Raw genomic sequence first — 24,403 nt, 5'->3', positions numbered from 1 at the left:
TAGCTCTCATACATACCCAGCTGCCAATACACACAGACTGACAAACAGGCATGTCTGTAGACATACCCACACGGTATTGGTATTCCACGCATGCAGGGCCACACACATTTTCATGAAAACAGCTGACCGCAAACATCCGAGAAAACAATAAAGAAACAACCTGCTTTCCCAAGCCTGGGCCAAACAGCTGGCCCTACGAAGATTTGTTTGTGCGATTCCTTCATTTTATTCACTGCTTATAACTATTTACATTCTTGGCATTTATAATTTAACGACACATATTATTTCTGATTAGTAGATGCTTGCTGGCAGTATGGTCCGTGAACATCTTGACCTGGTTAATATTAATGCTGGGCTGATGCAAGCCTTTAAGCCCACACATACGCACGCGCTCACACAGTTGCACAAACACCAAGGAACACACACATGCACGCATGCGCACTCACACCCAAAGTATTCTTGTGTCTAAATCATAGTGCTGCAAAGCAAGCTAACAAAGCCCATCCACTGCAGTGTCAACATGGAGACAGCAGTCTGTGCTTCATGTCCAGACATGGCTTTCAGGCCAGCAAAGATTTCTGACACAATTACAGAATATAGGGAACCATTCATCAGAATATAAAGAAAATTCGAGTTTCAGGGGAGAAAAAAAACAATTTTCAAGGGTCCTCCATCAACTCAGAGGCTTGTTTATCCCTCTTAGCTGATGCCACTCTTCTCAAAACTCTTTCATTTAGTGCACACTAAGTGCACACTAAGTGTACTGTTTGTGTCTTCTTGAAACCGCTGTGTAAAATTTAAGAAACATTTTCTATGAACAGTCCTTCATAAAAGCAATATAACATTTTCATAAGCACAACACTGCACCTTGATGAGCACTATGCAGACATTCATAAATATGTCAAATGCAAAGCGGCATATATAGATCGTTGGTGACAAAACACACCTCATGAATAGTTATGGTTGTTAATATAGGTATTTATCATTGGTCGTGTAGTCCTTAAGAAACTATAAAACCGTTTCTATGAAGGACTATTCAAAGAAAGTATTCCCAAAATGTTTCAGAAATATTAATAATGTGCATATATGTTTTTTGGAGGAGGTACAGTAAAGGAGCTTTATGAAAAGGCACTGTAGGAGGCTCTGGCTCAGTACGCAGTGTACCAGGACATGGGCATTAACGTGTAGGAGAGGTCCACGCCTCTGAAACTGTGCTAAGAAAGACGCAGGCGGTGGTGTAAGTGATTCAAGCTCGAAGGAGGGGCAGTCTTTAGTACCTTCCTCTGGAGCTGAAGAGAGGAGTAACAAGGCAGTAACATTTGGCATGAGCAGTGAGAAATCCAGTTTCTCTCTCGACAGTCTTTGTCTCTGTTACTTGAGAGGATGGAAAAATGCCAGAGGTGTCAATATCTGGCAGAATGTCAACCAGGAGATAAGTTTGAGACCTGATTCTGACTTTGAAGACAAACACATAACAGGAGGAGAGCAGTCCACTTTGGGCTTCTATTTGTGTGCAAGTCGCTCAGTCTAAAATTTTCCACTGGAGGGCACTGTCTCTGGAGGTCCCATGGTCAGGTATTAAACATGTGCTCCTCTTGCCCTGACCCCCATTCCCCAAGTCCCGTCTCTCCACTGGAATGGGGTGGGGCATCCAGGGAGATGCCACGCCTCTGCCCAAACACCTGCTCCTGTAGCTCGATGATGTCATTTCGAATGTCTGCCATCATCAGCAATAGGAAGTCAAAGGAGCCAGGGGGTCCCTGGGGGGAAAGGAAATCGGAGTGATGAGACAATCAATCAAGACCATGGGAGCAATGCTGGGTTCTGCATGCATCTTGAGGCCAATGAACTGGAATCTATGGTAAAGAGGCTTACCGCTGGTCCTCTTGGTCCAGGAGCACCTCTGTCCCCCTGAAGAGCATAGATACCCACATGTAAGAACACACACACACACACACACACACAAACACACACATGCACAGCTTGTGTGAACCTTGAACTGAGGCCAGGGTGGGGCCTACTGTGCACACCTTATGGGATCAGCCTTTCTCTTGCAATTTCACATGCGCGTACTGTACACACAAACAGAAACGTAGATGCCTCCACGTGCACGCATACAAGCACACACAAGTGAACGCAAATGCACACATGTATGCTTGCACACAAAATGCAAGGTGATGCCACGTTACCTTCTGGCCATCTCTTCCTGGAGCACCTGGTGGTCCCTGGTGGAGTTCACAGAATTATAAGCACAGATATCAAACACATTCTAAAGAAGGGTTCCAGTGGTCTTCAAATTAGAGCATTCTAAATACAGCCAATGATTCCAAAAATTAGCCAGTGCTGGACAAGCTAAAGCAAGAGAAGAGTCTTTGGTAAGCATGTGTGTAAACTCACCACGGGGCCCCTGCGGCCTCTTTTAATGTGGTTAAGGTCTGGCTCAGGCCCCATGGGACCCATATCTCCTCGGGGCCCCTGGAGGCCCGACAGGCCCCTGGGTCCGGGCTCTCCCTGCTCACCCGGCTCTCCACGCAGTCCTAGGAAGCAAAGGAGATGGAGAGAGAGAGAGAGAGAGAGAGAGAGAGAGAGAGAGAGAGAGATTACTGCTATTTTAATATTCTTTTACAGTAAATAATGAACAAATTCATTTTCTTTGCATGCATTATTTAATTTGACTTTTGATATCCAAGATATTGCTCCAATTTAATATGAAATTTTACTATTACCAACTAGTTTAAATTGTGAGTTACTTTTCTTTCCTTAACATAAAAAAATCATATATTATTATATCCTACGATATTGCATTACACTTTTACAGTAAGCATATACTTTGGCAATATGAATGTACATTTGTCATGCCAGTATAATAAAGGAAAAGAAACGCACTCAACTCAACAGTATGAGAAGTTGGGTGCCGGTCCTGCATTAAATATGCAAAAATGAGATAAGGACCACACTTCCATAAAATATATTTATATCTATTTTATTTGCCAGTATAAAGAATATTGAAAGTGAGTGCCTGAATTTGAGACTGACAGCGCTGATACCTCCTTAGCAGTCACACAGACAGAACAGATAGCACCTGGTGCACGTACCTGGAGCCCCAGGGGGTCCCGGGGAACCAGGTGGGCCAGGAGGAGCAGGGGAGACCGAACCTTTTCCTCCCCACCCCAGCGAGGGCTTGTCACTACTGTTGGCCAGGCCAGGAGACAGAACCTACCAACCACACGAGTACACCAACACAACACATTAATCCTCTGTCATTGGCCAGTTCTCCGCTTTTATTATGATATTCAAAGCTCTCCCGGACTGACATTTTGAATAACATTTTCATATGACTTCTGCATTCTCTCATGGAGTCTATTATGTGTCAAGTTTCCTGATATACTGGGCCAAAGCTGTGCGAATTCAGGGTAAACTCTGTGTACAGTATATTCTTATCACATGTACACAGGTGCGTTTTATAGCCTTTCATGAAATAAACCACATGTGTATATAGATCGATCTGCCATATTGTGGGATGGAGCTTTATCAGAAGCAGAAAAAAGTTTCAAGGTTACCAGTTTGTTCCCACGCATTTGATTTATTCACACACTCACAGAACAACATTTCCATTTACTAAGACCTTCAACCGGAGCCCATATGCCTGTAAATAAAATCCATGGATACAAGCATGATAGTATGGTATGGCCATTAAAGTGGAATTCATTTTTTGGACCCCAGCTTGTAAGCAGTTCTGTTGTCTGCCGATAGACGATGCACAACCTGTTCACAGTTGAGCGTGTACCCTGATAGGCTAGTTAGGTGGTAAGTATCTTAGGGCTATTAGTAGGTGAAGTATCTAGGGCTAGGCATGTGTGACAGTATCTAGTAGGGGCTAAGGTGGTGGTAACATCTTATTATGGGCTAAGGTTGATGACCTATCTCAGCATGGCTAGTTGAGGTGGTGCGTATCTCAGTATGGGGCTAAGGTCGAGTGTGGTGAAGACCTAGTAGGGCAGGTTTATGGTGACATACTAGTATGGGCTGGTTGTGGTGAAGTATCTCAGTGGTAGTTGAGTGTGGTGAACTGTATCTCGTAGGGCTATTGAGTGTGGACATACTATTGGCTGTTGAGTGTGGTGAACAGTATGTGGCTAAGTTGAGGATGAACCGTATCCAGTATGGCAGTTGGTGTGAACGTACTAGTATGGGCAGGTTAGTGGACATACTAGTATGGGCTGGTTGTGGTGAAAGTATCAGTATGGTAGGTAGGTGTGAACGACTTAGTATGTATTAAGCAGAATCTCCAGTATGAGGTAATTCGTGGAGACGACTCAATGGGTCAGAATTCAGTGTGATGAACCGTACCTCAGCATGAGGCTAGGTTTCAGCGCAGAGAACCATACTTCAGTATGAGGCTAAGTTTGAGCATTGCGAACCGTACCTTTGTATGGGGCTAAGGTTGAGTGTGATGAACCGTATCTCAGTATGGGGCTAAGTTTGAGGGAACTGTGTCCAGTAGGGCTAGTTGAATGTGTGAACGTGTCTCAGTAGGGCTAAGGTTATATGACGTTCCAGTATGAAGTTTGAATGTGGTGAACTGTGTCTCAGTATGGGGCTAAGTTTGAATGTGGTGAACTGTATCTCAGTATGGGGCTAAGTTTGAATGTGGTGAACTGTGTCTCAGTATGGGGCTAAGTTTGAATGTGGTGAACTGTGTCTCAGTATGGGGCTAAGTTTGAATGTGGTGAACTTCTCAGTATGGGCTAAGTTGAGTGTGATACCGTTTCAGATAGGTAAATTATGACGAGTTGATGTGTGAACCGTACCTGGCTGGTGGGCTGGGTGCTGCCCAGCCTCAGTTTGAGCTGCAGCAGACTGTTCTTCATGCTGACAAAGTCCTGGCAGGTCAGGGAGCACGACCCCGCGCTCATCAGCGTGTCCGACTTCCCCGAGGAGCTCACTGCATCCCACCAGAGCGCCACCAGAGAGGGGGAGGCCAGACAGAGAGAGTGAGGGGGAGGAGGTGAGAGAGAGGGAGGGGGAGGAGGTGAGACAGAGAGATGGAGGGGAGGAGGTGAGACAGAGAGAGGGAGGGGAAGGAGGTGAGACAGAGAGGAGGAGAGGGGGAACGAGTGAGACAGAGAGAGGGAGGGAGAAGTGAGAGAGGGAGGGGAGGAGTGAGACAGAGAGAGGAGGGGAGGAGGTGAGACAGAGAGAGGGAGGGGAGAGGTGGACAGAGAGAGGAGGGAGGAGGTGAGACAGAGAGAGGGAGGGGAGGAGGTGAGACAGAGAGAGGAGGGGAGGAGGTGAGACAGAGAGAGAGAGGGGAGGAAGTGTGACAGAGAGAGGGAGGGAGGAGGTGAGACAGAGAGAAGGGAGGAGGTGACAGAGAGAGGGAGGGGAGAGGTGAGAGAGAGGAGAGGAGGAGGTTGAGACAGAGAGGAAGGAGGATGAACAGGAGAGAGAGGGGGAGGAGGTGAGACAGAGAGAGAGGGGGAGGAGGTGTGACAGAGAGAGGAGGGGGAGGAGGTGAGACAGAGAGAGAGGGGGAGGAGGTGTGACAGAGAGGGAGGGGAGGAGGTGAGACAGAGAGAGGGAGGGGAGGAAGTGAGACAGAGAGAGAGAGGGGAGGAGGGTGAGACAGAGAGAGGGAGGGGAGAGGTGAGAACAGAGAGAGGGAGGGGGAGGAGGTGAGACAGAGAGAGGGAGGGGAGGAGGTGAGACAGAGAGAGTGAGGGGAGGAGGTGAGACAGAGAGAGGGAGGGGGAGGAGGTGAGACAGAGAGAGGGAGGGGAGGAGGTGAAACAGAGAGAGGGAGGGGCAGGAAGTGAGACAGAGAGAGAGAGGTTCAGGTGGTGAGAAAGAGGACTCAGCATCAGGCTGGGCCTGTTTTATTGGTCGGATAATTGGCATGGAGAGGCAGAGGACTCACGGTTGTGACTGGGCAGACAGGACCGCTTGTCCGGAGCCAGGCTGTAGCCGCTGCTGCAGCGGCAGAGGAAGCTGCCCGCCGTGTTCTCACAGTGCTGGTCGCACACAGTACCATTTGACTCCTCACACTCATCCACATCTATAATAACCAGAAATACATCACAGGGGGATCAGTGTCTGCTGTCGTTCAATATAATGTTCAATACATGAAAGAAGAAATCTGTTATTGCCAAGTGGTTTACAGAAACAAAGAGCAGGAACAGAAGGCTGATTGGTTAAGAGAAGCAGAACGGAAATGTTGGACTGTACTCCATGGGGAAGAAAGAGATGGTTTAAACAGTGGGTGTTTCTCTCACTGAGAGAGAGAAAATTTCAAGATGACCAACTGAGCGAAAGCAGAAAGAGTGCTGATTGGGTGAGAGGGAGGATAGACCATTCTTATTGGGCAATAGTTTTCAGTAAAACAGTGGACTGACCCAGGCAGTACGGGTGCTGGTGGCTGCGATGGCGCTCCCTGTCGAAGCGGAACCCGGGGTAGCAGGTGCAGACAACCCGCCCAAAGTTATCAGTGCACTGCTGCTCACAGGGGGAGCCCGCACAGACATCCACACCTGTAGATGGCAGCAAAAGAATCAACTGAAGATATACTCACTCACTCACCCATTCACTCTCACACACACATATGCACCCCACTCACATGCACATACACATACTCGGTCATACACACAAACACACAGACAAACAGACATCTTCTCCACACAGTTACATTGAGCTGCACGTAATATTGTGAACACCCAAACAAAATTCAAAATTCCATTTGAATCCTCTTTTAGCTTCACAGTCTAAATAATCACATTAGCTGGAATGCAGCAGATGTTTGTTTTGTTATTCTGTGTCATGCTGCCCTCTTGTGGTTGAAGTTCTTGATTACAAATATAAGTCACGTCATTTTGAAAGCTGCATTAACACTCTAACATACTCAGCTATACATCTACCATTTAGTGTTCTTATTTCACTTTAAGTGCCTCTCTATGTTTCATTTGTCTCAGAGCGTTAACGAGTGGAGTGAAGAGAGCAGGTGTATTTTTTACCTACTTTCTGGTATGCAATGCCCCATCACAAACCTGTACCCCTCACAGCACTTCCTCCTGAAACAGAGACAGGGCTCATTAGCACAGAGTTCTGGCTCAACCCATCAGAACACATTTTAATTCCTGCCATGTACAATTAAGCAATCCAAAGTAATCAAGCAATGAAACTTAGTAATGCATTAGCCCCCCCAATAATGATTAAACATAGCCAATTAATGTAAGATGTTCTAGGTAGGTGGCCTGGGCCAACCGCAGCTAGCATTAGAGCATGCTCTCCGTGCATAAACAATAGCTCGTAAAAGAGCTTGTACTGCCATTGATTAATGACAGATGCCTGTTCATTTGATTTTGTCTGTCACTGGTCAGGCTTGAAGGAGGGATGTGTGGTTGTTTTTGAGCATTAAGACACAGTGTTGGATAAAGTGTCACCACCCCCTCCCCTTCTGTTGTCACTATTCGAGGAGGGCTGTCTGGCTCCTGTGTGAACACAGAGAGTGTTATCTGCTTTATGCAAAGGCTCAACAAAAGCAAAAGACTGACTGAAACATCTATGCTTCTGACTAGAACTACTGCAAAGTGTTTTGCAGAGTGAAAAAGTTTCTTTCAGACCAATTTTTGCACTGGGGTGTTTTTGCGTAAAAAACGAAAGAACATATTATGGTAATAAAGAGGATGTTATGTCTACATTTCAAGGAAAGTTTATCCGTCTTCCTAACCATAGATCACATGGTGACATGACTACTTGGAATGTACTGGTCAAGAGTTACAGCCCAGTTACAAGAAAATACTTAACAACACGTACACGAAGAGCACTGTATGACAGTTGCCTTTGTAAACAATCCCAGCAAAAATATGTTTTATGTCAACTATGAAAAAAGACCCTTTGAGTAAATTATCAAGCTCAATCAAAAAAAAAAAGTATTTCCTTTCTTTAACACAGCTGATTGAGGCCATCAACTCGGCAATGGTTGAGTCTTTAGAGACCGTCTGCCTGTGCTGCATGCAGCCTGTAAGATTCTCACAGAGCAGAAACCTGCTCCACTTGCTCAAGCGCATCTGTCCTTTCAGCGCTACTCCTAGCAACAGCCGCATCTGGCAACAACAGGAAACATCATCACACTTTTAAAACCGCACCACATGTTACAGGCATTAGAGATGAGAACGGGACAGAGGGGAACGTTCGGGAAATGAACGCTGGAACACTCATCTCATCACGCAACAAAAATAGCAGGGAAAAAGAAAATAGTTTTCCGCTTAAAAAATCACATGGTTTAGTCACAGGAAATTTAGCGTGTTACCTCATTCAGGGCTTTCTTGAGTTGACTTTTTATTCTTCTCCAAAGGCCGTGCAACATAACCCTAAATCACTCCTCTCAGACTTCCCTGACCCATCTTCCTATCTCTCCTACGGAAAGAAGCAACCAATGAAATGGGCCCGTTGCGGCGCTGACAGACGACAGACGAAGCGTCGCCTCGTCCTGCCTCTGACCGTTTTCGCATTATTGCTGGGGGGCGGAGGGTCGCGGTGGTTGACGGCTCAGCCGTCGTCTGGTTTCTCCGCAGAGAATAGCAGCAGGCCCGAGCGTCTCCACCCTTCCCTCTCTCCGTTCTCCCTCCGCGCTCGGAAGCAGAGGGCAGGGCCCGACAAATGGGGAACAGATGCGCCCCGCCTTCCCCCCTCCCCCGGCACCCAATCTCCACGGCCCCGGTCCTGCGGGGCTCCCTGCTGTGGGGGTCACGCCGGGACCTGCTGGACGCTCCGGGGTGACGGAGAGCGGGGAGTTCCCACAGCTGACCCCCTGCCTGCCTGCCTGCCGCGGCTGCTCTCAACATAAACAGAGCCAGAGAGGCTGTCTGTCTGTCTGCCTGCCTGTCTATCTGCCTGCCTGCCTGCCTGCCTGTCTGTCTGTCTGCCTGTCTGCCTGCCCGTCTGTCTGTCTGCCTGCCAGCCGCGGCTGCTCTCAACATAAACAGAGTTGGAGAGGCTGTCTGTTTGTCTGTCAGTCTGTCTGCCTGCCTGCCAGCCTGTCTGTTAGATTGGCTGCCTGCATGTCTGCCTGCCTATCTGACTGTCTGTCTGCCTGCCTGCCTGCCTGCCCGTCTGTCTGTCTGCCTGCCTGTATGTCTGTCCTTCTGTCTGTCTGTCTGTCTGCCTGCCTGCCAGTCAGACTGCTAAAGGACATGGCTCTGATGTCCCCAGCTGCATTCACAGCCCTCAGCTGGGTTAATGAGCCAAAAGAAAATCCTAACGATTAGTAGCCATAGCACTCCATAAACTAGTTAGGGTGTGCAGTGGTTTCTGTACTTTCTGGGCATGCATTCTATTTATGAATTTCTAAATTTCCAAATGTATTCATATTTTCTGTGATCCACCCCTTCCTCAGTTGTAGCCTAACACATTTCAAGTAGCAAATTGGAACTGGAACTGGAACTTGAAATAAAATTTTTATTTAACCACCCGCACCCTGTAATATGCAACAATGCATATAACAAGTTTTATTTGACCGGTGTGAACATCGACTGGAAGGATAAAATATAAAAATAGCCATGTTTCTCATGACCCACCCTAACCCCTCTCCCTCCCGTGACCCACCGGTGGGTCCCAAAACACTGCCCTGGCATGGGGGTGTGGGGTGGGGACACAAATGCTCACACACACACACTGCTGACGTGACAGGCGTGCGTGTCTGCAGGCTGCAGTGGAGGAGTAACACGAAGCAGCTTGTAAATGTCAGCAGGGTCATTAGTGAAAGTGATCCGTAAAGAACACGAGGGCTCATTAAAGGGCCCTGGTGGAGGAGGGAAGTCCCTCGCTTCCTCTCTCTCTCTCCGCCTGCCGGACACCGGGAGCTTCCCGCTCGTGTGGGAAGCGAATATCCGACCAGCTCCTCTGGATGTAACGTAACTGGGAAGATCTGGAACAGACTCCCTTTAAAACGGCACCGTTCTTGCCTTTCGTCTTCGTTCGCTTTTGTCGACATGACTTCAGGCCGTACGCTCCAAAAAACGCGTGTCTCTAAAATCCACACAGGTGTGTAAGAATAATTCACTGTGACAAACTAAAACAGGCAGCGGCCAGATAGCCAACCTGCAGATGTTAAGGTAATTTCACAGACCTTTTGAACTGCCAAGTAACATGTGAGGTTAGGTAGACCAAAGCAAAAATAAGCTGCACTGAAACAAAATGAACCAGCAAAAGTGAACCAGGAAAAATAAACCAGGAAACAAGGATTAAGTGACCTATAACAAGCAAGCAGTCAAATGTTCATATAAATTTTTACGCTACTGTCATTTAGCAGACACTCTTATCCAGAGCTTTTACATTCATTACACAGAATCCATTCATACAGCTGGATATTTACTGAAGCAATGCAGGTTAGGTTGCTGCTCAAGAGTACAGCACCAATCAAACCAGCACATCTTGGGCTACAAGGCCTGTTCCTTAACCATTATACCACATTGTTGCCCATCAACAACTTTATATCTCACATAAAAACCAATAAACAGATGGTAAGACAGTCTGACCTACACAGCTGGCAGAATAATCTCCCCAGTTCACCTGCAACCACTTCAGATAATTTTATTCAATCAACATTTGGATTCAATCAACACTTAACATTTATCTACTTTGATGAATAAAATAAGGCAAGCCTTTTTCCCCTTTACAGCTGTAGTTAGATGAGATCATTTGATCACGAAACTTGGCAAATTCTGCGTATCAATCAATCTTTATGGCAGGCTGTCATATAGCACTTCACGATGGCCATTTTCCAGAAGGGAAAAGAATATAAAAAAATCCCAACTGAGCCAAAACCAAAACAACTTGCATTTAACTGCGAGACAAGGATAAAGATAAATGTTAATCGAATCCAGGCCCTTATCTCTTCAAAGCACGTCCGTGTAAGGATGGATACGCCGAAGCCCTTCCACCATAGGCGTCCTTGGCTGCGCCTGAGCTGTTTTTCAGTCTTACTGCAGAGAGAAAGCGAAGCTCTGGGAGAAGCAGACATAGTTTCTGCCCGTGTGGTTTGGTCTCAGTTAAATCTCACTACAAAACTCAGCCAAGCCACCTCAGTGCCTGACATAAAGAATCACGGGACTCCGCACACTGACTCAGTGAGTGGCCAAGTTCTTGGGCTCCGGTTGGGGGGGTGGGTTGGAGTGTGGGGAGGTGGGGGTTGTCCATCTCCAAAGCAGGCATGTCCATCAGCCGACCCCACCCTGCCCCCGCCTCCTCCTCCTCCTCCTTCCTGCCCGCCCAGGCTACCTGCCGTGGGGCGGAGGAGCCCTTGCAGGACCCCGCGTCGGCTGCCAAGATCAGCAGAGCGCCGGGCGGGGAGACGGCGGACGCTGCGCAGAGACGCACCAGGCCCCGGGATCGCTTTACACGCCAGATTATGTGCTTTAGCGAGAGGCTGCCCCCGGAGGGGGGGGGGGCGCGTCCACTGTTATTGTTTTCCGTTCGCGGCGGCGTGATTTATTTGTGCATTAGCGGCAAGAATGTACTACAAAGGAAGGGCATCCATTATGAACCCCAGGTCTGCGGAGCCTTACGGCCAGCCAAACAAGGACAAATTAAAGTGATGTTTTCCATAAACAGGGCCTAAAGCCACAATCAATTAAACGTATTCCCCCAAGCACGAGGGGTTAGGGGAGCAGCCCTCCACTAGACCTCAGATAGGGTTTCCACATTCAAGCCCCCCGAAAGGAGAGGGGTAAAGGCGCAGAGACGCGGCCCGTGTGAGGCTTTGAGTGACCGATTGCGGTTACTTTGACTCCCTCTCTCAGCTCCTCCAGGGGCGGGGGCTCGGAGACAAACGCCGCGGCGACGGACACACACAAGCCCTGGGACAGAGAGAGAGAGAGATGCAACCTAACATCCAGGAACAGACGAGGATGAGAAGCTCTCAATGACAGGCGCAGCCAATCACATCTTTACCGAACTCGGTTCTAGCGGTTTTAGCTTTTTATGCTTCGACGGGGTTGGAAATGTGGACAACAGAGGACACTGACAAAGATGTAGGGGTGTCTGTTAATGTCTGCGTATGTAAATGTCTTTGTGAGCCTGTGCGTGTCTGTGGTGAATATCAAAGCAGCATGCACATGTTAATGTAATATATAGTAATGCAGATATATAGCATTACTACCAGTGCATGGACTGACAGAACACATTAGACAATTGAAAAACCAAAAATAAGTTTTCCATAAAAGAAGCTGCAAGTAGAAGCATACATAAATCGTAAAAAAAAAAACCAACTTTGAAAGTAACAGAAGGGCTGGAATGGGCATCCATCTTCGTCCTTCTCGGCGCAGACATTGAGATGTTATCTGTAATGTGAGCGAGCGCATGGGGCTGCTGTTTATTTACTCTGTCAGCGCGCTTCCAGCGCCGCGACCCCCGGGGGACACATCACACAGCGGCAGGCGCTGGACAGAGCGCGCTTTCACTGGAGAGCCAGGCCGCTCGCTCCCCGGCTGAGCCGCAGAAACGCTGTCACCGACTCAACTTCCCCCCCCCCTCCTCCACTCTCCTTCTCTCTTCCCCCTCCTACCGCGGCCCTTATCCGCAACTTCCTCTCCTGTCCCTCCAGAAATTTTATACGCCGATAACATGCAATAGCATCCTTCTCCATTGCAGAGAGAGAGAGACAGACAGACAGAGACAGAGAGAGAGTCACTGAGCCCCCACTGGGACTATGACCCCACAGAGACTATGTCACCACAGGAATGTGGAATTTCTGACCCCTGTCTTCACCCCACCCCTGCTACTCTGGGTGTCACTGGACGTGGGCCTGGTTCTGCTGATGGATGGTCATGTGACCGTCCCCGGTGCGCGCCATGCTTTGCGTGCCTTACCTGTCTTACCCGCAGAGCGATTGCGCCGTTGGGCACATCTCATGGGGGCAAGATCAAAGGAAACGATACAGGGTGACTCAAAGTATGAAGCAGAATGGAGGTGGGGGAAGCCTTGCCAGTGACTCTTCATGGCTGCTCATGAAGCTTCCTTCAGTGCTTCAAAGGAAGTAGCAAAACCCGGCAAGCAGGACTCTAACTGGGGCGGGGTTTCCGCTCAAACCCCACACCAAAGTCCACTCTAACCGCCCCTAATGGGACAATAAAACAATATGGAGTTTTTTTTTTAAATCCAGTTTGAGGCCAGAAAAAAAGCATGAAAGCAATGCTACTGAGTTTTATGCCGGCTGCTTCCGGCTCTAGTTCTTTTGTTGCATGCTACACATTTATTTCTTTCTTTCTTTCTTTTTAAACGGAGAAAAAAGTGTTTCCATGTGCAGCGGTTTCCCTGCACTTCAAACAATGCTCTGACAACATCAAAGTTTTCGATTCATTTATTGGAAGGCGTTTTCTGCAATGTTGGCAGCTACGGTTGATCCATAGCTGGGAAAAGATAGAACTAGCTCCTGATTTGCATAGTGATAATAAAAAGAAATGGTGATTATCCCTCCATTAAGGTTAAATATTACTGATGCAAAAAGGACGAGAAGCATGCTGGAATTTTGGGTCTGAAAAATGAGGACACAGATATAAATCACCAGATTTCATTGGCTGCGGACAGGAAATGGTTCATGAAAGCCTTTCAGCAACGTAGCGCAGAAATGATTAAGGCAGACAGGGGAGCTAACGGGCTCCAAAAAAAATGATATAGCACGCTTGTAGAGCTCGCAGTGTTACTCATCAGGGTATTCTTGAAAGCCTCCAAGATCAACTGCCGGCCTGCGAGAAGCGAGAGATTAATAACGTCGCTCCGTTTTCACGACTTGCTAGCCTCGCTCGCGCTCCCCGGACGAGCCGCGCCGTTCGGGTGCACCCATGCCCGAGAAAGGGGACGGTTCAGCGGCACCGTAAACAGGACTTATATGGCAAGCTTTGCAGGCCCGTACTCCGACAGGGGGCTCCAAGTTCATCAGGGTCTAGGTAAAGCGTACCGACAGATCCCCCCAACACCCCCCTACCGCCCCCCCCACCCCCCCACAAGAACCTTTCTGGAACACAGTGTGAGGTGCCGTCCAAACTCCCATCAGCAGACTCACCGCACTCTGTTACTGCCCCCGTGATAGGTACTAAATAATAAAAACGCGATCCCAGGCATCTGTTCCCCATTACCGCGGCGCAGCGCGCACGGCTAAATCAAATTGGCCTTTCCCCATTAGTCCCTCTCCGCTTCCTGCATCCTGACACGACTGGCCTTTGCACCTCATTTCCCAAGTTGCTGATAGTGTACAGGCCTGTCAATCGCTGTCAGCGGCCGACCGCTCCGAACCGTATCAAAACACCGCGCGTAGCACATGAACACGCATCTCGTCGGCGGCGGCGGCGTCTTCACGCGTCTCGCGATGGCTGGACTCGACAAACCGAGGTCCGGGGATCACAGGGCGTATGGCTGAGGCCTGTCCCCCCCCTCCTAAGAGCGCGTCGAGCGGCCTCTCAGAACTTTTTGTGAAGCTGGAGCTCGGTTAGCGCGCTCCACGCGTCGCGTTGCCGCCTGGTGCTCCGTTCCGTCAGAGCCTGGCTGAATCCGAGCATTCTCCCCACAGAGCTCCACCCGGGGACCGGGGGGGGGGGACAGCCCAGCTGTCCCTCTGCCAGACCGTGCGGAGGGTTGCCAGGTGGTTGCGCTTCACGCTGCGATAGTTCAGAGCGGAGCCTGTGAGAACCGAGGTGCTGTTCTGGTGCTGAATTTCTCATCACTAAGCCTTGCCTAAACAACAGGATTAGATATAATAGATCTGAGATTAAGGTCAAAGGGCCTGGGCCTAGATTCAATAAACATCTGTCTGTTACATCAACTTACGACTAAACGTGCATAAATAAACTTTGGGTTTTATTTTTTGGATAGCAGTGTTGAAAGGAAATTCTTGCACTGAACTCTTGTAATGATCAAACTGGAGCACAAATGCTGATTGAATTTCAGTGCTAATGAAGATACATTAACAGTTATTCGTATTATGCACTACTACTACTAAGTTTTACTAGTTGCCAAAGGAGATAAATTAAGTTCTATTGAACTGACTTTAAACAGATTAAACTGGCTGCCAGGTGTGTCTTTAATTGTAAAAACTCCCAAACGGTCAACAGGCACAGAATCCTTGCCCACTCGCGGCAATTTACCTGAAGCGATTTGCATAGACAAGGCCAGTACATTGAGAAATGGTACACAGATCATCCAAGACCTTCAACACATGTAACCAAAGGCCACCATTCACAGGGCATTAGCCTTGTGTTTTATTGCTGGAGCTATGATTGATATGTAGCAGGATCTCTCCTGCGGTCTCCTCCTCCTCCTCCTCCCTGTTTCTTCCTGTAGAGCTGTCTGTGTTTTCCAAGCAGGCCTCCTGCAGAAAGAAGCACACTGCCTGCCAGACTCTCAGCTTCTTCCATTTGGATCGGCAACAAGTCCCTTTCCTGATCCCCCCATACACACGCACGCTATTGCACACACACGCACGCAGACGCAGACACACACGCACACAGTCACACGCACTCTATTGTACACACACGCACACAGACACACGCACTCTATTGTACACACATGCACACAGACACACACGCAAGCTATTGCACACACACACGCACGCAGACACACACACACACGCACGCACTCTATTGTACACACACGCACACAGACGCAGACACACATGCATTCAGACACACACGCACGCTATTGCACACACACGCACACAGAAACACACACAGAAATGCACACGCACGTAATCACAAACATACACACGCACAGAGAAAAACAGGCACGCAGACACTTACACACACACTTAGTTGCTCACGCACACTCATAAGCACATGTACACATGCCTCCAGTCTTCTCCTTTTCTCTTTGGTGCGTCTCACAAACGTGCTTACAGCTGTGCTGCACCGCACCAGTGATTGGCAGCACATCGGTGGGGGTCAGGATAAGGTCGGCTGGGGTAACTTATAGGGGGGAATAGGAGGAGAGCCACGTTTAGTGTAGCCAACCCCAAAAAGGAAACAGATAAAGAGAAGGCTTGGCAAGCCATGTTCCGCCTACAGCTCCATCTGCACAGACAGACAGCCGCAGGGGTTTGACGGTTTCCCACATCGCTGGTCAGCCAGGCAAACCGATAGACTGACGGACAGTTCCCTGCGCTGTCCTCTGTGATTGCAGCCCTGGTTCCCTCACACCGCAATATAGAATTCAACCACCGCCACCCCCGCTTTCTGTTTCTATGATTACAACACGCAGCGTAGAGTTCATCCCAGACCCCAAACATTCTGTCTCACTTTCCAACTTTCACATAAGAGCACGACAGCTGAAATTCAACACAAGCCGCTCGTAATCCAGCAGGCAACGAAAAATCACAAGGCCAGTACAATATACGACACAGAGCAGCCAGGGAATGTTGCTAGACCCTTGGCGCTAGAATGATACAGTATCACGGTCGGCTTTACTGACGCACACGGATTTTACCCATACCTGTAGCCGCGAGCAGCTGTAAAACAGGACTACGCGCAACATTTTTAAAATCCTCGTTTGTAGAACATCGGTTTTTACATTTGCGTAAAACACAAGCCACGTCCATGCCCAAGAACCTGTCAGAGAGTTCAGGTAAGTTCACCATAGCGGCAAAGCACTTGCTGTTCTTAACGACCAGTAAAATTTAAAGCCAAAGTCTGCCCCCCTCTCCGCTCCCAACCAAGAAAACAGTCAGAAATGATTTCATAAAGCAGCCAAAACATGATTGTCCCATGTGGACCGTCACCGGGGAACGCCAGAAAAAAAAAACAATGCAGACCAGAGCCTTCACGGAACGACAGGAAAATATTTCTAATAGCAGAGAAACATTTTATTCTTTTTCGGCGCGAGGCGGGGGAACGGGGTGTGCGAATGCGTTTCACTCAAATGGCATGCTCCCCCCTGTTGTGGGAGGTGGACAAACTGCACCGCGTCTGAAATATTTCCCTCTCCCCCAGAGACCAGGCTCTGCCACTGTACTACAACAACAGTTTTGACAGTCACTCGAGTGGAAACAGACTTCTTTCATTCCTTTCCCCGCTCTCTCTCTCTCTCTCTCTCTCTCTCCTCTCTCTCTCTCTCTCTCTCTCTCTCTCTCTCTCTCTCCCTCTCTCTCTCTCGCTCTCTCTCTCTCTCTCTCTCCAAAACCATCCACAAGCCAGGTGTTCGTCCTCTCCAGCTGAAAGGTGGGCATTACGCGTGCGGGGATGAAGCAAGTTTAAGACCTGACAGGCTGGTAGATCACTGTTTGATTAGCCGCTTGAGTTTAGAGACCCTGGGTTTTTGATGGCCTCACAGCACACAGTGCTGTTCATGCGCACCCCCAGGGCTACGGAGCAAGCGAGCGTCAATGAGGTAATCGGCTCTTTATCACCGCCGACTGATGGCACCGCCGCCAATCCGAAACAGGCGATCCCCCCGACCCAAGGGAGACTCGGCGCTGAAAGGATCCAGAAGGACGGGCCCGTAACCACTTGTTCTGTGTTGTTTCAAAGACCCGCTGCTCTGTCGCTCATTTGTCCTCCGCCTCTTCGTTGATTCCGCTCTCGCTTTAAATCCCGGTGGCTTTCGGAGGTTTTGCAACACTACGTAATTCAAACAAGGCAGCGTGCTGTTTATCAACATTTTGTTCTCTGGGTAATGATACGCCGGGCGGTGTGTTTCAATCAAATCGTGCTGAACTTGGCCAAGTCATTGTAGCCAAGTCCAGAAGGACTTTATTGATGCATCGGCTCAGCAGAACTCCTCACACGAGCAGCTGAAAGCACTAGCTGCAGCAGAGCGGTGCTCTTCGTGCGTTAGCAGTCCAATAGGTCTAATCACAAAAACGGGCCCCTGCATTTGAAAACAGAGCCCAAAAGAATGGAGGCACCCAAACAGCCATGCATTTGGCTTGCAACTGCTCACACCAGCTTTTGTCCAAAGAGCTGTTCATTTTTCCTTCAGGAGGAACCACACATGGCTTAACCATCCTATGTGCCCATGCCTGCCCATCGACAATGGCCATTGTGTGACTGCCTCCACAGAGGATAAAGGAAGGTCTGGTGACTATCAAAGACACTTTAGCCAGTGGCACTGCCACCCATTTAGGATGACTGTAGCAAAAAGTATTCATGATTCTGACTTGAAATGAGATTGGTCAGCCAGAGACAGTCACATGCACTAGTCTTCCCTAAGAAAAACTCAGCAGGATATACTGAGCCACTGGGCTGGCCCTGCCTCTTATGAATCTCCAAACCCCATGAGACGAAACACAGATTCATGTGCTTACCTTAACAGTAAACAGACTGTATTTTTTGACTGCACACAGAAGTAACCATTGCCATACTTTCTGCACAGTAGAATGTCCAGTGTTAATTTAACTCTAACAAAGTACAGATGAGCGGAATAGGGAGCATACGTACTCTGTAAGAGTTGATTTAACTCTGCGCACTTTACTGTGTGTGAACAGGACATGTGATGGAGAGGGGAAAACTGTAGGGATGTATATATGGTGTATTTAGGTGATTCTTGCAATGTGGAATTGATGAGGGTGAAGGTGGATTCTTACCTGAGACAGGTGCTATTTTGTCCACCTGCTTTGAGACATGTGTACTCGATTGTCACAATCTTGTTTTCTGGACACTCCTCCCTGTCCAATGGAAAAATGAAACAGAAGTCCAGTTACAAAGGGAGTTTTAAATTCTACTTAAAACAAATCCGTTTTACGCAGAACAACCAGAAGACAACAAAAGCACCCAGAAATACTGTGATTGTTCCTAGTCATCAATGAGTGGAGCACGTGCAGTTAAATTGGCCATTTATTTGCACATGATAAAGAGACAAAGGTCATGGTTCTGTTTGGATGACACCTGAAAAAATGACTGGATTTGAACTTAGTAAGACAGCTAAATTTCGGGGCTGCTATAACAACTGCTGAAGCTTTACTTAGTTGTGCACATTACCAAATGTCACTCAAATGTAATTCTGTTCTCCCCTACCTCTAATACGACTGCAAATCCCCCAAGGCATCCAGCCCCCGACTTCCTTTTATGCCTCAGTAAACTATGGGGGTGCCCCCCCGCTACTGGTCTCCACAATGTGTTGGACACAAATAATGTGAAACCGTGGTAAGGTGGTCCCTGTAATGGTGTCTGACAGGCAGCCAGCCAGCATACAGTCATGGGAAAAGCAGGTTGAGTCTGGCTTAAGCTGACGCCTGTTCATTCTCTTTCTGTAGCGCTTCAGTGGTGGTGTTATCCGTGCTATACTCTTTCCTGGCTTAAAACTCTCACAACTTTAATGTTGTTCATCAGATTCTACCTAGACCGTTTTTTCAATATATATTCCCAACAAGAGTGTGATAAAATAGCGGTTTTCTGCCTACAATCATATTATTCAAAGCGCCAAGAAGAGAAGTGGCCTATATACAGATGTAGACTGAAAACTGTGCAACATATTTTCTTAAAAAGCATACATTTTTTTTCACCTCCTCCTTTTGGAATTGACTTTCGAAAGGACTCCTCGTAGCTTGTTCTCTGTCCTCTGTTTTGTTCTTCAATCTGAATCAACTCTGCATTTGATATTCAACACGTCGGCCAAATAGGCTACTGCCCTCACGGATTTCTCAAGAATATGACCTCATCACGGATTTACCGAAAATCACAAAAACCAAGTCAGAAAGGGTTGGTAAATGAATTTGGAATAAATTGTCTGACTCAGTGTCCAGGTCCTCGTCTACACATATGTGAACAATATCATATGCTGTTTGAATTGCAAGCAGTCATTTATGTTATAAAAATAGTTGTAATTACATATCAAACTATTGTTTATAGCGAATCCGTGTTTGAACACTTGCTAAACTTTTAAGCAACCCATTCGCTCAGACATCTGCTCGTCAATCATCACTGCTTACGGGAGCAGAACATCTGCCCTTCTGTGCCCCAGGCGACTTTAAACAGCACCGGTCAGCTCAGCTTTGATGAAACATTCATTCAAGTTTCGTGTCAGCCACCCCCCCCCCCCACCACCCCACCACACACACACACACACACACAAAAGGAAGGGGGGGCTGGAGGAGTCGTTCAACATTAAACCATAAAAAGAAACCTGTCTAACTTACCCCGTACGGTCCACGTCCATCCGCGTTGTCAAAGCACTCACGGCAGAATTCCCCCAAAAAACGCAGAATGCAAAAGGCAAGAATGTAGCGCAAAAAAGGCGATCCATTCCAACTGCGCTTTATTCTTGAACGCGGTTTGTTGTACCTGCTTTAACTCCTTCAACAAATAAAAATATACCTTTCAAACGTGTCACACGTGTAGGTAAGGTCAGTTTCACGTAAATAACCAATATTAAATGCGATGGTAAATTCAAACTCAGAGTAGCCTCTAACAGTATTGAATGTTAAGATAACGAGTGAGACCGTTTTCTCCGCCGCTCCAACTATTGCGCACCAAATCATATACCCTTTGGCAGACCTGGAAGAGGTTTCCTTCTACCATGTGTCGTGATGAGTGCGTGTCCGCTCAATAATCCCCAGCGGATTTGCATTCCTGCTTTTAAGCACCAACTTCGGAAAAAGAGAGAAAAAAACCTCAGTTTGACAGCGTAAAAATACCTCCACATCGTCCTCTCGTGGACCAAATCCGCAGCCACAATTTCTCTCATCTCAGCCTCCTTTCATCTCTTCCTCCCTGCTCTTTCGATCATCATCTATCGTTCACATATAAACTATAGAAAGCGTCCCTGTCAGAGACATGTAGGAAGCACAATGACAGGGACAGAGCTTTTTTCACGTTCAGGAACAAACTGATACTAAAGGAGACTGCTTGACTAATTATTTCTCATTTTTTCTTCACCGATACAATAGAAGACAGCAAAGCGAAACAAAATGCATTTTGCTCTAAAACATTGACTTTTTGTTGATTTTATATCATATGCATCATAATGACATAAAGCCATATGTTCTTGTTCTTACAACTACTGCTACTACTATTTGTTCCTTTACTTATTTATTAATTTGAAAAACGGTAAATCCTTCAACTAAAATGAGCTAACTTTATATATCTATAAATGATACTTTAAAATGCGACGATGTAGGGTATATGCAGAGCCAGTGTCAATGACTGTGTGTAAAATACTATGAAAAGAGTGCGTTACTCAAATATAATTAACTGCTAGAAGAAGCACATTTATATATTGCCAATGAAAAATCACTGTAAGGACAATACATTATATTACCTCCAGTGCGCTTTATTGCGTAATATTCACTAGAATTCTTCTACTGTCTCTGTTCATTGTTTATTGGTTATTGTTTATTTTGGATCCCCATTAGCTGTCGCCGGAAGGACTGCTAGTCTTCCTTTTTATATAGAGCTACCGTCGAAATGAATGCTGATAAATGCATAGGGCCACTCTGAAAGCAATGAAAATCAGAACAATATTACTAAATTGTCTAGATTATGATGTGAATATAACAAACGTATCCGTATGGGATTTTGGCAATATGTTCAGGCCAATAAATAACAGAATGAATGAAATACAATAATTCAATTTTTGTTTAAATAAATCCTTGGAAATAACTATATTTAAAGTCAAAGTGCCAACAGCCTTTAGACACATCGGCTTCTCACATCCCCGGCTTTGAGTTTTCAATATGACAGTCTTGGATCGCTTTTGACAGGTAAGATCATATCACAGTTCACTAAAAATATAGTAGTGCTTTCTTAGGACGAAAAGTCTTCCTTTAACATTTGAGAGTAAAGGATAGCACTGTTGTACAGATGTCTGGCAAATAAACTTGGGACCGCTGAATATTTCACAATCGGAATCAGGGGGAGCTGCCAGCATGATTGATTCATTGCTGGAATGAGAAAAAATAACTAGACATGAGCAACTTTGACCCACAATACTTGTTGCTGTGGACAGCAGAGTGGTTGTGGTTAAAGTAGAAAGCAAGTGCTGAAATATATTGTGTGCCATTGCCTATGAGTCCCGTTCTTCTGACTGGCTTTGCTGGCCACCACTCAATTGCAACAGATGGCTTTGCTCACCGCAAACCAATCATTCTAATGAATCCGCCCACTCTGGCCCAATACACGCAGAAAGAAACTGCGACCTTGTTTTTCTTTTGTTACATTCCCACTATAAATGAACGCAGGAATATATAGAGACATTATTAAAGAACCACAGGCCACAGGGAACAACAGTTGAAGAAATTGTAATTTCTAGTTTATTATTTTCACAACCACACAATTTAATTTCGTTGCTTCTTAATGCATTTTCCCACAGAGTCCACCTCTGGTATGTTTTTCGTTTTCATTTTTTGGTATTTACTTTCTGTTTGGATCAAATGTTTTTCCCATTGATGACAGAAGACAAAATATGGTAGCACTGGTTTACTGTTAAATTCTGTAAATGATACAGACCATGTCTGAGCACAGTTCAAGCATCGGAGAGTAAAGGATTGCACTATTGTACAAATGTCAAAGTCAATTTTTTGTATTTGTTGCAAACAGTAATTCATGGATGTATATCGCATGTTTTTTCTTTGTCTGGTTGCTGTATGTGCAGTTAATTTAGTCAGTTGCTCTTTATTAATCTGCAATTTATTAAAAGCTTACATTATGAGTGACAGATTATAAAAGCAAGAATGGGTGTACTGACCCAGTAAACTGTGCATAATTATGCAGGATGAATTTTACATTCTCTTGCACAGGGAACCTCCCAAAATAGTTTTCAAGAAAAGTAATCACATCGATGAGATTAGACTCTGACATCATGAACTTGGGAAATCTTCCTTCCTTCCATTAGTACTGAAGACAGTTCACTTAACTGAGAAGATTAGTTGGAATGGTGAAATTTTTGAGCGGAGCAAAGAAATGGAACTGTTTGAAGATCTGTATTGGAATTTTTTTTTTGCTGTGTAGTGTGTTTGTGTATATTTATTTGTATGTGTATATGTGTGTGTGTTTGTCAGTGTGTGGGCATATGCGCATTACTCTGAGTGTAAGAGTCCTCTACATGCATATGTCTGTGTCTGCATAAGATGAAGGTAAACGCATGTGGTGTGCCTGTGTGTGCATTTCTCTTTGTGTGTGGTCATGTGATTGTTTGTGTTCATTTGAGGTGAGGGTGAGTTTGTGTACTGTGTGAATGCATGTGTGTGCCTGTGCGTGCGTGTGGTGTGCACACACATGCCAATATGTCCGGAACTTAGCTTTTTTTCAGAGCAACAAGGTTCTGCCATGTAATTAGTGCGGGTAGTTCTCGGATGTCATTAGTGCTAATTGACATGGTAGAACACATGAAGGAACAACTTTCTGCTTTATAGTTTCACTTGCTCACAGCAGCCTGCATGCGTGCTGTGTGTTCCCCGCTTAATCTGAATGAGGATGCGTGATAGCAGAAGAGAACTGGGCACGACAGAAAAGGAACAGGACAAACATCGAGATTGGATTTGACAGCTTTTCAAATGTCATTCCTCGTAGCTGCATCGCACACTACAAGCGGTTATGCGTCTGATTTACGGACCCATAACGCCTCTTACATCCAGAAATGTCTTCAGAGGAAATATCGGGGGGAGGGCGGGTGAGTTCAAACAGGCGGCGCATGTGTTTTCGCTTTCGGTCTTAAATTCGCTGTTGCAATCCCTTCTATTTGTTTTGGACAGCGTCACTTGGTAACCCTGGGAAAGACCTACCTCTGCAAGACCGCGGGACTGAAAGAAACACCTGACCCGCTACAGCTCAACCATTCCATGCAAGAGGGCAGGACAGATGTTTCTCACTTATGTCTTATGTTATGTTCAGAGAAAGCTACCTCACGTCACGTTAAAACAGTGATGCATTCACTCATATAAGGAGTTTGGTTTAAATGTTTCTGCCCATATTGTGCACTTTCTGTGCACTGAAATAGGCATATAAACATGCTTATAAGTGTATAATAATTTTAGTAGCGGATGTACTATTTGGCATCAACCTTTGTCTGATGATACACATAACTGTCCTCTCACACACATATCTTTTTCTCTGATTCTTGTTAATTAACAAGGCTTTAACCACACATAGAAGCAAGTAGAATTAAAAGTTTGCGGGTAAAAACCCCCAAAAAAATCGTTTTTTGAATGAACTTGTGCACTGGGAAGGCTTATGCAATGAGCACCATAATGGTTAGGACAAAGACATATTTTCCTCTTGGTTTGGCTGTGTAAACTGCAGTTTTAGATTTGTAATAAAACAATTCACATGTGGTTAAAGTGCACATTCTTAGCTTTTATTTAAGGGTATTTGGTTTCACCATGTAGAAATTACAGCACTTTTATACATGATGCCCCATTTTAGGGCACCATAATGTCTGGGACGTATTGATGTTATGTAAATGTGAGTAGTCATATTTAGTACTTTGTCAC

General features: G+C 46.4%; 1 protein-coding gene across 1 annotated transcript; it reads right to left on the bottom strand.

Annotated features, from left to right (window-relative positions):
• Nucleotides 1-202: 202 nt before the first annotated feature.
• On the bottom strand, nucleotides 203-20,695 carry LOC135255215 (collagen and calcium-binding EGF domain-containing protein 1-like). Its single transcript, XM_064336075.1, has 11 exons — nucleotides 20,114-20,695; nucleotides 18,563-18,643; nucleotides 7,012-7,064; nucleotides 6,393-6,527; nucleotides 5,918-6,055; nucleotides 4,812-4,945; nucleotides 3,096-3,216; nucleotides 2,398-2,537; nucleotides 2,190-2,225; nucleotides 1,876-1,911; nucleotides 203-1,760 (listed from the first exon to the last, which is right to left on the bottom strand). The coding sequence occupies exons 1-11, from the start codon at nucleotides 20,218-20,220 to the stop codon at nucleotides 1,572-1,574; spliced, it is 1,170 nt and encodes a 389-aa protein (XP_064192145.1). The 5' UTR covers nucleotides 20,221-20,695; the 3' UTR covers nucleotides 203-1,571.
• Nucleotides 20,696-24,403: the final 3,708 nt, after the last annotated feature.

The sequence above is a fragment of the Anguilla rostrata genome, chromosome 5, assembly GCF_018555375.3.
Source record: "Anguilla rostrata isolate EN2019 chromosome 5, ASM1855537v3, whole genome shotgun sequence".
NCBI classification, from domain to species: Eukaryota; Metazoa; Chordata; class Actinopteri; order Anguilliformes; family Anguillidae; genus Anguilla; species Anguilla rostrata.
Note: the sequence above shows the minus strand (reverse complement) of the source record. Positions and strands in the feature narration are given on the sequence as shown.